The sequence below is a fragment of the Trachemys scripta genome, chromosome 2 (assembly GCF_013100865.1).
Source record: "Trachemys scripta elegans isolate TJP31775 chromosome 2, CAS_Tse_1.0, whole genome shotgun sequence".
In the NCBI taxonomy this organism is placed as follows: domain Eukaryota; kingdom Metazoa; phylum Chordata; order Testudines; family Emydidae; genus Trachemys; species Trachemys scripta.
Genome location: NC_048299.1, coordinates 141,687,699 through 141,702,576, shown reverse-complemented (window position 1 = coordinate 141,702,576; position 14,878 = coordinate 141,687,699). Strand labels below are relative to the sequence as shown.

The 14,878-nt window shown below is 55.1% G+C and overlaps 1 protein-coding gene across 1 annotated transcript in view; it reads left to right on the top strand.

Moving 5' to 3' along the window:
• FER1L5 (fer-1 like family member 5) overlaps positions 1 to 14,878 on the top strand; it is a 92,130-nt gene that overhangs the window by 36,275 nt on the left and 40,977 nt on the right. Inside the window, exons 19-31 of the mRNA XM_034759524.1 lie at positions 4,248 to 4,425; positions 6,024 to 6,148; positions 7,135 to 7,235; positions 8,948 to 9,137; positions 9,863 to 10,018; positions 10,160 to 10,288; positions 10,659 to 10,822; positions 11,613 to 11,727; positions 12,162 to 12,264; positions 12,882 to 13,045; positions 13,457 to 13,633; positions 14,632 to 14,713; positions 14,759 to 14,836. Coding sequence (XP_034615415.1) covers positions 4,248 to 4,425; positions 6,024 to 6,148; positions 7,135 to 7,235; positions 8,948 to 9,137; positions 9,863 to 10,018; positions 10,160 to 10,288; positions 10,659 to 10,822; positions 11,613 to 11,727; positions 12,162 to 12,264; positions 12,882 to 13,045; positions 13,457 to 13,633; positions 14,632 to 14,713; positions 14,759 to 14,836 — 1,762 coding nt within the window. The remainder of the gene's footprint in view (positions 1 to 4,247; positions 4,426 to 6,023; positions 6,149 to 7,134; positions 7,236 to 8,947; positions 9,138 to 9,862; positions 10,019 to 10,159; positions 10,289 to 10,658; positions 10,823 to 11,612; positions 11,728 to 12,161; positions 12,265 to 12,881; positions 13,046 to 13,456; positions 13,634 to 14,631; positions 14,714 to 14,758; positions 14,837 to 14,878) is intronic.

Genomic DNA, 14,878 nt, shown 5'->3' with positions numbered 1-14,878 from the left:
GCCATGGCCTAACAGTGAACGGGGAAGGGGAGCAGAGCTTCTCAGGAAGCAGTTCCAGCAGAAGGGAAGCTGCACATCATCTATGAATTGTAATGCTGTGTGAGCATCCCAGCCAGCCCCGTATGAGCTGTGATTGCCCTGGGAGCTCCCAGTGGCTCTTCCAGGAGTCCGCGGCTTTCTCCTCCAATTGCAGGGATTGGCAGTTAGACAGAAACACACGTTCACTTGGCCCCTGAGCCCATTTGAGATAGGAACCATAATAAACTCCCTGTGCAGTTCTTACAGTCACAGCTCAGAGCAGAATTGCACTTGACAACAAAACAGGTCCTGGAGCCGTGAGAAAGGCAGGGCCCCAGAATCTGTCCTCTTGGTGCCGGGAGAATATCGGAAAGAGGTTGGAACACATCTCACCCACTTACGCTGATCACATCGCAATCATCCCTGGTCCCTCCCCACCAATGCACCCCGGAGAAGCTCTGTAGCCTCTGTTACCAGGGACATCTGAGACAGAACCTTTGACCTCATTCAGAGGAAATGTAGATGGGGAGTGACAAAATAAAGTGCTGTAATAGTTAATGCTGTCACTTTTTGGAAGGGAGATAAAACCTCCCAAGCGTCAGGGTTTAGCTACTAACTTTCCAGGGTGAGAAAGAGACCATCATGGGGGCAGATTATCCCACATCTGCTATTGTGAGGTTTTTGCACCTTCTGCTGAAGCTGTTGGTGGTGGCCCTTGTGGGACATGAGGCTAGATGGGGCCTGATCCCATCTGGCAATCCCAGTGTACCTAGGAAAGTACAGAAGGGCAAAGCTTCCCTCCAAAGGTCACATCATTGGTGATCCCGTGAGTCTGGTTCTTTCCCCACCAGGATCCGAGGCCGTGTGTGTTCCTGGTGGATACATGGCTTAGAGAACAGGAACCCCAGGGTGTCATTTGACTCTTTCCCATGGAATCAGTTACTGACTTTTCTTTCCCTCCAGGGTTCCCCTCTGCCTGGGTTCTTAATTTAATCATGTTTCTGGAATTTTGGTGCCTCAGGGTCTGGCAAGATGGGTGTTCAGGGGATCCTGCACATTGGCTGGCCCCTTGGGGAGCGGTCCCCCAACCCCAGGACTGTACATATGCAGAAAATCCACCTCCCCTTTGGGGTTACCCGGTGTTTCCCCCTCCCAGCACTGGTTCCTTCCCTGCCCCCTAAAGGGCTGTGATCTGTGCTCTGTGGGCGAGGTGGGTTTACCCTTTGATCAGATGCACCTTTTCCCAGCAGCTCTCCTATAACTGCTCCCTGTGTCTCACCAGCCTGGGGAAAAACACCCCCATCTCTGCCCATTGGGTCATTTGCATTCTCACAAACCACCACCTGAGTGCAGAGACATTCCTGTACCCCCACTATTTCTTCCCCAGTTTCCTCCTCTGGGCCCCCCTCTAAAACACATTCCTCTGTGCTCCCTAGGGAGGGGTCTGTCTCTTGTTCATCTGCAGAACTCTGCCAGCTAACAACTGGGGCAGTTTCCTTAATCACTGACAACCCCTCTCCTGCCCCTGCGCCTGAGGGCATGTTGCCTTCTGCTGGAAAGGAGCTAATCTCAGCCCCTTCCACACTTGGAAGCATCCTGCTTCCCTGTGTTACAGAGTCACAGGAATCCTCACCCACCTCAGTGGTTTCCGAGATTCCCTGGCTCTTCTCTGGGCTCTCCTCTGGGACACATTTCTCTCTGCTCCCTAGAGCCGTGTTTGCCTCTGGTTCAGCTGTGACCTGCTGGCAGCTAACAACCTGGACAGCTCTCTCCCTGGCCAGCACCACACCCCCATCCCTTCCCGATGTGGTGTTGCCTCCAGCTGCAGTGCAGGAGCTGGTCTTATTGTGTGCAGGGCATAGGTGTTCCCAGTTGTGGATTTTTGGAGTGATGGGAATGGTTGGGGTTGGTGGTTTCTGGTTCTACTTCTCTAGCAAGTCCAGTTTGCATTTTCTCTCTCTCTCTCCTTCCTCCCACTCTCCTTCCTTCTCCTCCATGGCCAGTTTCTTTAGTAGCAATATTCTCTGGTGCTCCCTCTCCTTTTCTGCAACCTGCAGCCTAAAAAGCTCCAACTTCGCAATCGCTTCATTGCTTTCACTCATGTTCCTGCTTTTCTGTCCCCACTTCCCTTTCCCGAAATAAGCAAACAGAAAATAACAAACCGGTAGCTTCCTCCTGACTGTCCTTAGCCACCACACTTAAAATCTTTACACCAGTGTATGAAGTGTAAATCTTGCTCAGTACAACAAGCTGTGTATGTCACGCTGCTCGCTGCGCCTCTGTAGCGGGCTCCCCGGGGTGCAGCCTGGGACTGTGGAACCGCTGTGCCCCCTGAACTCTCCCCAGCCTGGGCTGTCTCTCACAGTGCCTGGCTAGTGACCAGCAGCAAACCCCTCCAGGCACTGTGATCACTCAGCACAACCGCATGTGGAGACCCCACACCCAGCTGGATTGCATGAATGCTCCAAGAGCCACTCGTGAATCACCCAGAGAAAGGCACCAGAGCCAAATTCCCCCAGCTCCCAGCACTGTACCCCAGGAATATACCGTCACCACTTCATCAATGGAAAGTGGACAGACACCAGCCTTTGGCAAACCTGAGCAGATTTGCCCCACACTTCATACAAACTCACTGGTAAAGATAAACAATTAAACAAATGTATTGACTGTAACAGGTAGATTGTAAGTGATATTAAGTGACAGGCAAAAAGTCAGAGTTAGTTACCGAAAGAAATAAAATCTAAGCTCGCAGTCTAATCTCTCAACCCTATAGACTGGGCAGCACCTAGACTAAGCAGTTTTTCTCACCCCACTGGATGTTGCAGTCCTTAACATACAGGTTTGTTCCTTAAACCTGGGTCAGTCTCCCCTGTTGGAGTCTTCAGTCTTCTTCTCAGTGTCTTGGTTGCTTGCAGCATAGGTGGGGGCAGGAGAAGGTCCAGTATGTGTCCACTCTGCCTGTTTTATACCTTCAGTCCATATGTTTGAGGAGCACAAATCCAGGCATGTCTGGGGGCATTGCTGAGTCACCCAGCAAGGTTGCAGACATGCCAAACCCATGAAAAAAATGCAGAAATTGGGCTTGGTTTTGGCTTAATTGGCTTGTGAGTTGCTTGTTGGCTAGTTTTGGGCTTGTAGCTTGTTGCTTGTTGCTTCCTTTGTTTTATTAGCTCCCGGCAAAGGGCGGGGGGGAGGGCAAGCAGGGGCAAGTGGGGGAGAGAGTCAGGGGTGCAGAGCAGGCCCACTGCAGTCCCAGACTGCATGCTGGAGGGATCTAGTCACATAGAGTGTTGGGGTTCTTAGGGACCGGCTTGTTTTGGCCTTGTTTTGAAATGGGATTCGCTTGATTTTTGGCTTATTGTGAAAGTCAAGGTGCTTATTTACCGGGCGAAAGTTGGCAACTGTGCAAGGTTGAGCAATTGCCCTGGTGTGGTCACATGTAGGTGAGTCATCACATTGTAGCTCCCTTGCTGGACAATGGCTGGTGATGGGCTGTTTCACACCCCGCCCGGGTGTTGGTTCTTTCCTTGCTGTTGCCTCTGGGGAGCAAATATCTGGCTGGTTCCTCCACTTACAAAAACAACAAGGAATCTGGTGGCACCTTAAAGACTAACAGATTTATTTGGGCATAAGCTTTCATGGGTAAAAGCCTCACTTCTTCAGATGCAAGAAGTGAGGTTTTTACCCACGAAAGCTTATGCCCAAATAAATCTGTTAGTCTTTAAGGTGCCACCAGACTCCTTGTTGTTTTTGAAGATACAGACTAACACGGCTACCCCCTGATACTTGACTCCACTTACAGCATGCTTCAGTGACCATCATACTACACAATTCTCATAACGTCATATGCATCAATGACACACATGTATGGCTAGAGAAATGACTTTCAGCAGATCATAACCTTTCCCTGATACCTTACAAGGCCTGCTTTATATGTAAGATCACGATTAGGTGAAAATGAGGACTATGGGGGTTCCAGGATGCTCCCCCAAGCTATAAAAGTCACAGTATGATCACATCCCCTGCTGGTGACTGGCCCACACAGAGGATAAAAGCCTGCTACTGCCATCAGCTAGGGCTGTCACTCCTTTAGCTCAAACAGCAAAGGCTGGTGCTTTGCTGCAGCAGGTCTCAGGTTGGGTCCTTGCTGATGACCTGCCAGGACAGGTGATAGTGACCAAGACACCATCCCCGTCCTAACCCTGCCTGTTGGGTCTTTCCTTTGCCAGCGATACTTGTCACGGCGCAAGTACGGCCTGTGTGCCATCTTCTATTCAGCCACCATGCTGCCCGCTATCAAGGAGCTGATCCAGTTTGAGGTCAGCATCGGGAACTATGGCAACAAGTTTGACGTGACCTGCAAGCCCTGTGCCTCAACCACGCAGTACAGCCAAGCTGTGTTTGACGGTAGGAGCAAGGCAAGGCTGGGGGAGAGGAGACAGGCTGGCCAGGAGGCGCACGATGGGGTGGAAGGGGTAGGAAATCAGGGAGGAAGTCAGGAGACGGAAGAGCTCTGTAGAGATGGAGGGACGTGAAGAGCCAGATTCCGAGAGAGCCGAATTTCCGTTCTGCAGGAAATCCTGACATTCCGATGGTTGTTCCCTTTCCAAGTCAAAATGAAAACAACAAAAAAAATCCAAATTTTCCTGTGAAGTGAAATTTTCCAGAAAATGTCCTTGGGGTCAGTCGAAGCGTTCCGGTTTGATCAAATGGAAACGTTCCCTTCCGATTTCGACTGCTTTAATTGTATATTACAAAAATATCCATTTTGAAACCAAAAGTTCTGCTCCCAAAAGTTCAGAGTGTTCTGGTTTGAGCTTCTTGAAACACTTCTTGTCAATTTTTTTCCTAAACGAAATTATGTCAAAATCACCCCATTCTCACAGAAAGGTTCAGTTTTGACAAGTAGTTTGAGCATTGGCCTGCTAAACCCAGGGTTGTGAGTTCAATCCTTGAGGGGGCCATTTAGTGAACTGGGGTAAAAATCTGTCTGGGGATTAGTCCTGCTTTGAGCAGGGGGTTGGACTAGATACCTCCTGAGGTCCCTTCCAACCCTGATATTCTATGACTCTATGACAAAGTGGCAGTTTCCAATAGAAAAACGTTATTGAAAAATGTTTGACCAGTTTTCTTCCTGGGGGACATATCACCATGAGGCCCTTCTGTCTGGGCAGGGGCCGGTCCCTGTCTCTGGACACACACCAGTCCGTTGTGAGGAGATCCAACCATTGCATCCCACGTGTTGCTAATCACCTGGGTCTGAGTGGTGACTGGTCAGTGTCCCTGCTCTGGGTCCCTCGGGCATAGTCCCAGGTGCAGACCCTGTGTCTGACATCCCCCTTGGCAGTGGGAACCCACAGTCCAGCCAGACCCTTACACCAGTGCCCCAGCCCCACCCCCCACCCACACTCCCCGATTGCTCTTTTGGCTTGGAGAAGCACTCCTTTTTCAGCACTCGCAGCCCCTCTGGGGCAGGGAATGAAGTGGAGATGCTGCCACTCTCCGCCATCCCAGACTGCGGGATTCCTGCCCCCTGCTCCAGACAGGTTTCTGTGTAGAGAGTCACTAGGTGAGAGCCATTCTGTGGTGATAGCTCTTGATGACCTTATCATGCCTTTCCCAACAGAGCTTCCTCGGGGCTTGTCTGTCCTTAAGGCAGGCTGTGAATTGACAGTGCAGGGGCTATGTGCAGACAAGCCCCCTCTCCCTGTCCAGTTCCTGCGATCTAATACCCAGTGATGGTCACAGTTTCGAAGAGTGTTCATAAAACCAGGTGGAATTCGGAACTGGACACAACCTTACTCCTCAAGCTGTCATAGGGCCCTCACAGAGTGATCTGCCTCAGGCCCTACAAACCCAGGGCCAGCAGCAGGGGAGAGAAGCTCCATAGAGTGCACACTGCTGATATTAACCCACCCAGCCTTCCCCACCCGTCATCTCCCTAAGGAACATGCCTGAGCTCCCCTGAGCCAAGTGGTTCACCCCGCTTCCTTCCTGCTCTCCAGGAAACCATTATCACTATCTGCCATGGTACGACACCAAGCCAATGGTGGCCATCACCTCTTTCTGGGAGGACGCTAGCTACTACATGGACACCCTGAACATCCTGCACTCCACACGGGACAGGCTGGTGAGTGCAGATCCTGGCTGTGCAGGGAGCCAGGCAAATCACCGAGAACAGGCTGCAAAGCTAGGCATGAATCTGGGCTGAGGGACAGCAGCAGACAGGGGCTGTGCACGCAGAGGGGCGCCCTTCACAGAGCCCGCAGGGGACAGCTCCGATGCGAGCACATCTGGAATGCTGTGGGCAGCTCAACGCCAGAGAGGTATTGGCAGACTGGAGAGAGCTCAGAGAGGAGCAACTAAAACGGTGAAGGGGCTGGAGGGGTGAGCCTGCAGGGGACGACTCAACTGATTACCTGGCCCTCGCTTGGCTAAGTGGTGACTACGGGCAGGAATATAATAGTCTGCAAGTGTGGTAAGGGTAAAATGCCAGGAGGAGAAGGGCTGGTTGGGGCACAAGGAGGGGCAGTGAGGAGTGAGAGGTGGAGTTAAACAGCAGGATGTATTAGACTGTAGAATCGTCTGTCTCCCAAGGAAAGGGATGGAAGCAGGGAGCTGGGAGCCAGTGAACCAAACTGTCTGTGATGGAAACCACTTCAAGCCAGGGGTGCACAGCGCCCCCTCGCCCCCCAAGTTCCAGCACCTATGGATGGAAGACACTAAAAACTAGACTAGACCAAACCCTGGCATGTGCACGGTAGAGAACAATCCGGCATTGGCAGCAGACGGTCTGGATGGGCACTAACGGGCCTTTTCTACCTCTAATGACTATTATAACTTCATTGTAGCTCCTGCGCAGGCACACCCAAACCCCTCGGACACAGGCTCTTCCTGTGGCTCATCTTGAAGTGCCTCCCCTTCACAGCTTGAGATGCACCAAATACTGGCTCTGTCCTGAGGGAGGAATGTGGGCCCCGACCCTTAAAGGGAATGGAAAGACCCCCTGTTGACTTGACTGGAAGCTGAGTCAGTTGCACTGTAGCTCTGTGCCCTGGCCCACCGGTTGGAGGATGAGCCGCAGATAAAGTCTGACTTGATTTCCTTCTCCATCAGACCTTGAATCTGGATGCTCTGAGATCCGTCCGAACCGCCGAGGATCCATCTTTGGGTGACGTCTGGAAGAAGCTGCTGAAAGAGCTGCTGGAGGACTGCAAGTGAGCCAGGACGCTAAGCGTTGGTCTCCCTGGGTACGTCTACACTGTAATGAGACCCCCACGGCTGACTCGGGCTCGCAGGGCTCAGGCTGAGGGGCTGTTCAGTTGCAGTGTAGACATTCAGGATCGGGCTGGAGCCCAGGCTCTAGGACCCTGCGAGATGGGACGGGTCCCAGAGCTTAGGCTGCAGCCTGAGCCGACCCTCTATACTGCAGTTAAACAGCCCCGCAAGCCTGAGCCCGTGAGCCCAAGTCAGCTGGCAAAGGCCAGTCGCCGGCATTTAATCACAGTGTAGACATACCCTGTGGGCAGCTCAGGAGTGTGACCTGCACAGCTTTCCTCTCTGGGGATGAATAATAAAGCAATAAATTGCTTTGCACTCCTGCAGCTCTGCAGGAACTCACAGGGCTTTACTGATGGTCACAGGACTGTAAAACAGGACTCCTGGGTTCCATTCCCCACTCTGCCACTGGCTCTGGGTGACCTTGCCCCCAGCAGGGGCCAGCCTTAAATCAGACCTCAGAGCCAGATCTCCAAGTGTGCAGCACCCTACATGCCCCCAATGTGCTGAGCACCTTTGAAAACCTGAAGGAGTCTGGTGGCACCTGAAAGATTCTTTAAGGTGCCACTGGACTCCATGTTGTTTTTGTGGATACAGACTAACACGGTGACCCCCTGATACTTGAAAACCTGGGCCTTTATCTCACTGTGATTTAGATTCTCTCACTGTGTCGAATGGGAATTATACCTCATGTAATTAACCCTAAAGGACCAGACTCAGATCTCAGTTACCCAAGTAGCAACGTTGACCTCAGTGAAGTCACTCCAGATTTTCACCGGTGTGACTGAGATCACAATCTGTGAGCACCTGGCCTTGAGATCGTCACGGGAAAGATGCTATAGAAGGGCAAAGTATCATTTCTTACCAAAGGGGCTGCCGGACTGTACAAAAAGGCTATATCGTAGAATACTGCATGGGTCCCCCTGTCTCCAGAGGTTGGCTACTCTGGACTTTTGATTGCCAGACTACCGTGCCAGCTTTCTCACTGCCTTTCTCCCAGGCTGGATCTCCAGTGTCTGTCCATGTCCTCACCAGCTATTGGCTTCCTAGCCTAGCATGGAGGTTACAGAGCAGGCTGTGCCTTCATGACATGGCTTCATCTCCAGAAGGGGATTTTCCAGCTGGGAGGAGTTAGGAGAAACAGGGGGCTGGCGAGCTAACAGGGTTACATTTTAGCTAAGCAGTGTCTGGGGCGTGGGGAACGTGATCATAGTCTGCAAAAGTCTGAGTGGTGCAATCCCCAAGGAGAAAGGGGGATTGTTTAGGGTGGGAAACGCAGGGTAATTAGGAGTGATGGGATGGACTTGAGAAATGGAAACCGAAGGCTGACTCTCAGGGAAAGCTTCTTGCCAGTGAGATCTATGAGGATGTGGGACTGGGGTGGGATCTCCATTGCTTGGGACATGTAAAACTGGACTGGACAAAGCACTGGCAAAAGTGCTGCAGGGAGCAATCCTGCTTGGCCAGAAGAGGGACTGGCCATGTCTTTTCCAGTTCTGACCTACATGATGCCATGGGTCAGTTCCACATTTTTCATCTCTCCACCCGTGAGCCAAGGGGCAGGTCAGTTCTCAGACCCCCCTTCTCTCTGCCCTGGGTAGCTGGTGGCAGTGAGGGAGCTCTGACCTCTCCCTGTTGATGCTCCTTGCAGCAGGCCGCTGCCCAGTTTGGAAGGTCGAGTGACAGCCACAGGCCTGGATCAGCAGCTGAGGGACCTGCGTGGTCGGCTCCTCCACCAAGTAGCCAGGTCTGCAGAAAGGCTGAGCGCTGGGACGAACCCAAAGACCCTGATCCTCAAGGTAGAGGACTGGCTGCAGAGGATCAACTCCGTCACTCCGGAGGTAGGCCAAGGCCTTGCACCCCTTCCCCAGACACCATCCCCAAGCTGCCTTGCCCACCAGCATCTCCTCGAGTCAGGGCTGGCTCTAGCTTTTTTGCTGCCCTAAGCGGCGAAGCAAAAAAAAAAAGATAAAGCCCATCGGCGGCACTTCGGCAGCAGCTCAATCGCGCAGCTTCATTCTTCTGCAGCAATTTGGCGGTGGGTCCTTCGCTTGCTCCATCTCTTCCTCTTCGGCGGCACTTCAGCGGCAACTCAAAGAGGAAGAGAGGGACTAGGAAGTGCCACCGAAGACCCGGACGTGCCGCCCCTTTCCAATTGGCCGCCCCAAGCACCTGCTTCCTTTGCTGGTGCCTGGAGCCAGCCCTGCTACTAGCGTCATCTCTTCTAGTGCCGGGCTGAGCACCTTTCAGACCAGTCCTGGAGGAGAATGGAGACATGCTCAGCCAGGGGGCCCTCACTCTCCAGTCTCTGACCTCACTGTTCATTCCCTGGGTCACTGGGAGCTAGGAGTGATGCTGAGTCAGTGCTGCCTAGCTCGGAAGGGGCTCTTTGGTCACCCTAGGGGCTGCGCCTGCCGACAGGCCTAGCAAGGGGGCCAGGCTGGCATGAGTTGGCACAGCCCCTGCCATGGGAAGGAGAGCAGCCCAGGAGGTATCTCGCCCTGTGCTTGCTCCTGCAATAGCATCTGTGAAATCTCTTCTCTCTCCTGATGTGCGGCCACCACAGCCCCAAGCCGGCATGCCCGACGTGGTGATCTGGATGCTGTGCAAGGAGAAGCGGGTGGCCTATGCCCGCGTGAAGGCTCACACCATCATGTTCTCCAAGGCCGGTCCCTGCGCCTGTGGCAAGCTGTGCGGGAAAACCCACACCCTCTTCCTGAAGGTAGGAGATGTGCCAGGATCTCTCGCTCACCTCGGGCTGTGGGGAGCCGGAGAGCCAAGCAGGGGCGGAGCGGGCTCTGCCCACACATGGTGGCTGCTTTTGGAGTGGGTGCAGCATGGCCCCTTTGCCTTTCTCCTGCAGAGCCCTCAGCGAGATGGGAAGGACACCATCCATGGCCAGCTGCGCATGCGAATGTGGCTGAGTCTGGTGTCCGACAGCCAGGAGTTCATGAGGCACTGCGAGGGGAAGATCGGGGTCTATGCAGAGACGGTGAGCAGGAGGAGGGCAGCTTTGGGGCAAGAGGCCTCTGGTTACTGGGGCAGGGATAATCTGCCGGGGCTTCCATGTGGGGAGGGAGGTTTGCTGGACGAGGACGATGCTGGCGCAGACAGGGAATGCTGCGTACACGGGGCACACCCCCAGCAGGCCAATCGATTGTGACCCCAAAGCCCAGCCCGTCAGAGCTCATGCACCTCGCACGCCCCTTCCACAGCAGCTCCTCTCAGCCCCTCTGCCACCCCGCACTGGGTGGAGCTGCCCAGCGCTCACCCCACCCCCGGAGCTCGCCCTGTGTCCGTGGAATTGCACCTGCTCTGACCCGCTTCCGTCTGTGTCTGTCGCTCCTCTGTGCCCTGCTCAGTATGAGAACCAGGTGAAGATCTTTGGGAAGTGGGGGCCCAAAGGGCTGATGCAGCACCCCAGCTTCTCAGACATAACCGGGAAGATTGGTGTCCCAAGGGACAAGTTCCAGCTGCCCAAGGGCTGGCACTGGGATGGCGACTGGGCGGTGGAGCCACAGAGGAGGTGAGTCGTGGGACATGCTGTCCTGCTGAGACAGGGGCTGTCTCCTGCCGATGAGAACCAGGCCAGGAAGAAGCCCAAAAACCATTATGGGGGGAGGAGTTTCAGGGGCTCTGAGAGAGATCTCCCATGTGTATAGTACTGTACCGTGAGGGGTGCTATGAGGTGAGGTTACACCTTTCTCTGACCAAAGGAGGAAACAGCACTAGATGGCTTTGGGAAACATTCTGGTATGCAGCAGATAGTTAACCTGTGACACTGGCTAGCACAGGCTCCTGTTGAGGGAAGGTGGGTAAAGGGTTAAATGTGCCTCCCGCTGAGTTCCCCACATCAGTGTTTGAGTAGGATGGGAAGAGCGGAGCTAGTGAAGGGTCTGGAGAGCTGAGTGCACAATTAAACTGTGGAACTCACTGCTGCAGGATATTATTGAAGTAAATAGATGAGTTTCCAGGAGAGATTAGAGAGATTAGACATGTCCCAGTCAGGATCGTGTCTCAGTCACACTAGCGAGGACTATTGCCCCAGGGATCTCAGAGCTTGTATCAGGCCTCAAGGTGTGAGAGGATTTCCAGCTGGGGTCAGGAGGAACATCCTTCCTCACTGGAGGAGAGTTCCAGAGGGAGGTGCCAGGTACTGAACTAGAGGGACCTCTAGGCACTCAGCTCCCTGAGGTTTGATGGGAGAGAATAGGAGATGACAGGAGGATTCACGCAGCGCTTTTCCAGCCAACCCTTTGGAAAAGCCATGAGATGAGACTCCTGCGTTCCTGACTTTGCCCTGGCCTCCCATGCAGGCTGCTGCTGGATACTGAGACCAACCACAGTGAGGTGCTGGAGGAGGTGTATGAGAACGAGAGTCGGCAGCCAGGGGAAGAGTGGGCCCCAGCCCCTTCTCCCAACACGGATGCGGTGAGGGGTGCGGGCAGCACTGGCTGGTGGGAGGTGTCATCTTGGAGGTTGTTTTTCATTCATCTGTGCCATTAAACCAGAACCTCTCCAGCCCTTGTCTGGAATATATACCAGCTGCAGCCTGAGCCTGGCTTTCCTGCCCGCCCTGGTTTGCGTCCCCCTCTTCCCGGGGATGCCCAGAGGCTTTGGTCTCCGTGGTGCTGACACTTTCCCTGGGCCCTGGTCTCTGAGGACATGATTTGCAAAGGGGCTCAGCCCCCAGCAGCTCCCACTGTGACACTCAGGGCTGGATGCGTCAAAGGGCTCGGCCCCCAATGGGCTGGGCTCTCCAGAGAGGCTGGCCCCAACCGTGGCTGCTGGACCCTTCTAAAAGTTCCGGGGCACCTCCAGCAAACATGCTCAGCTCCACATTTCCCCCGTTGTCTCGGTTCCAGGGCGGAGCCGCCGTCTCCCCAAAGGAAGGGATCGTGTGCCCTAAGGGCTGGCACTTTGAGGAAGGCTGGAGGGTGGAGGTGAACCGAGCTGTGGATGAGTCTGGTAAGTGGTTTCCAGGGGAATCGGTGTGGCTGCTGAGGCTGTGATGTGGAGCGATCAGAGAGCCAGGACCAAGCTGCTGCCCACCCTGACTTGTGGGGCTCAGTGCTGACTGTGTTGCCCTGGGCACGTCCTGAAGGGTCTGTGGGGCAATCTCTGCGAGGGCCATTCAGCAGCCCAGAGTAATGAGTTTAGCGGGTTCCCAGCAGACAAGTGTGCCTCAAGGATCACACCCCCCCGGCACAAGCTGCCCATCTTGCTGGCAGCCTCAGCAGATAGGCCATGGACACTGCGCTCCCCCATCCTTGGAGGAGGCAGCTCCAGACCTGGGCTGGTGGGCACATGGGGGGCATGAGGAGAGTTTCCTAGGCTGTCCCTGCTGTCGGACAGGGAGGGCTGGTGCATGAACACCTGTACTGGGTGCAGCTTCTCCCTGCCAGCCTCAGTCACAGGATCAGCACCTTGTCCAGCCCAGGCGGGTGGGGAGTGAGCCCAGGCAGCAGGAGAGGCCAGGCAGGAGGTTTCCTGGTTTCATGAGGGAGGATCTGATCACCAGGATGTGAGCACGCCTGCCTGGGGCCTCCTCCCAGGTCCTGATGGCAGCACGGCTCCTCTCTCAGGCTGGGAGTACGGCATTGGCATCCCCCCCACCGGAACACCCCAGTCCTGGAATGCAACAGAGAAGACGTACCACACGCACCGGCGTCGGCGCTGGCTGCGGAGACGCTGTCGGGACCTGAACGCTCAGACCCAGGAGCAGGAAATCGCCTCCTTTCTCCAGCTGGTAAGTGGTGGGAGTGGCCGAGGTCAGGGGCTGTGCTCATGGTGCCTGTGGGGCTGGCTCGGAAGGGGCTGCTCCCAGCACCCTAGGGGTGAGAGAGCGTCAGACACACACCGCACTGCGAGGACAAACCCTCAGCGGGTGTAAGGCAGCCTGACTCCTCTGCAAATCACTGGGGTTCCACCGAAGTCAACTGAGCTGTTTGGAGATGCCCCACCAGGTTCATGGATTGTACCTGAGCCTCTGGAGTCTGCAGAATGGAGCTGGGAAGCTCCAAAGTGCCTCGGGGTGAAAGCTGGTGGCCGGGGAGGGGAATTGCTTCGGGGGAATCTTAGGGAGGGTCAGGATTGAATCTGAGCTGGATCCTTGCGGTGCAGCTCTTCCCCCTTTCTCAGGCCTGTCCCATTTTTGCAGCACTCTACAGGGAAGCCGGCGGAAGAGGACACCTGGGAATATGCCTCCTTTTTTGGCTGGAAGTTCCACCTGCAGCCCCGGCCGCATGACACTTACCGGCGGCGCTGCTGGCGCAGGAAGCTCGTGCCCGTGCAGCCCACCAGGGTGGCTCCCATTTTCCTCTTGGAGGGCTCCCTGGTAAGAGGCCAGGCAGCAAAGGGGCATCGCCTTTGGCTGTTCATTTGGCCACTGTTCTAAGCAAGATCCTGTCCCTGGCTGGCCAAACGCTAGAATGGCTGGAACCCCTCCCCCCATCGCCTGGCCAGACCCACGCAGACCCATGCACTCGGCATGACGGGAACTGGGAGGCTCGTAGGCAGCAGCCTTGCAGAGTGAGCCAACAGGAGGCTTCCCCAAGGCAGGCAGATCTCAGCTGGAAACCCCCTGGCCACGGCTGATCCAGTAGGAGCTGTGCATGCAGCCCCTGGCCCATTGTCTCCAGTTGGAGCCTCTCTTCTTTCCTCTCCCAGAAAGCACCTGCCCAGCCACTAGCACAAACCCCTGGCCCAAAGCAGGGTCCCCATAGGCCAGAGAGGACTGATTGACACAGAAGGGTCAGCTTGCCCCGAGGTAGCTCACAGCCCCAAGGCAGGCTGCTTCTGAGCCCCAGGGAGACGCAGCCATAGAGAGGGATGATGGGGGTGGTTACAGCAGAGGGGGGAGGAAGTGGTGGTTGTGTTAGTGAGGATGTATAGCCGGGGCGGGGGCTATAGACTCCAGTGGAGTTGGAAACAGGAAGCAGGATCTGCAGCCGGAAGGGGGTGCTGAGGGCATCCTGGCAGTGAAAGCTCCACCCGGAGATCCTGCAGCTGAGGGTGCCCAGGGGCTGAGGGCTGCTCTCTGCTCAGGGTGTGGAGTTTGAAGATCAAGAGAAGGAGGAAGGAGAGGAGGAGGAGAAAGAGAAACAGAAGGAGCGAGAGAAAAAGATCCTGGAAGGGGGAGAGAGAGAGAAGAGGTCCCCAGCCCAGAACATCCTGCAGCTGAACACTCCTCTGATCACCTGTGTCTTCCAGCGTGAGTCACTGGCATGGAGGGGATCACACCCGGCCCCAGAGCCCCCCACATCTGTCCCTCCATCCACTGGTTTCAGGGCCCCTGCGATCATTGGCTCCTCCTGGGCCCCTCTCCATGGACAGAGTGAGGGATTGAAGCCTCTGCAGCTGGGCCCTGGATGGTGGCAGGAATGGGGGGACACCGCCGGGCACCTCTGCATAACAGGTGAGGAGGAGTGTGGGTGAGACCTGTGAACTCTTCATATTCCAGAGCCCAATTACTACCAGCTGCACTGCTACATCTACCAAGCCAGGGATCTGACACCGAGCGATGGCAGGAGCTCCTCCGGTAGGTGACATGAGGCAAACCCCACCACCCTCAACACATGCC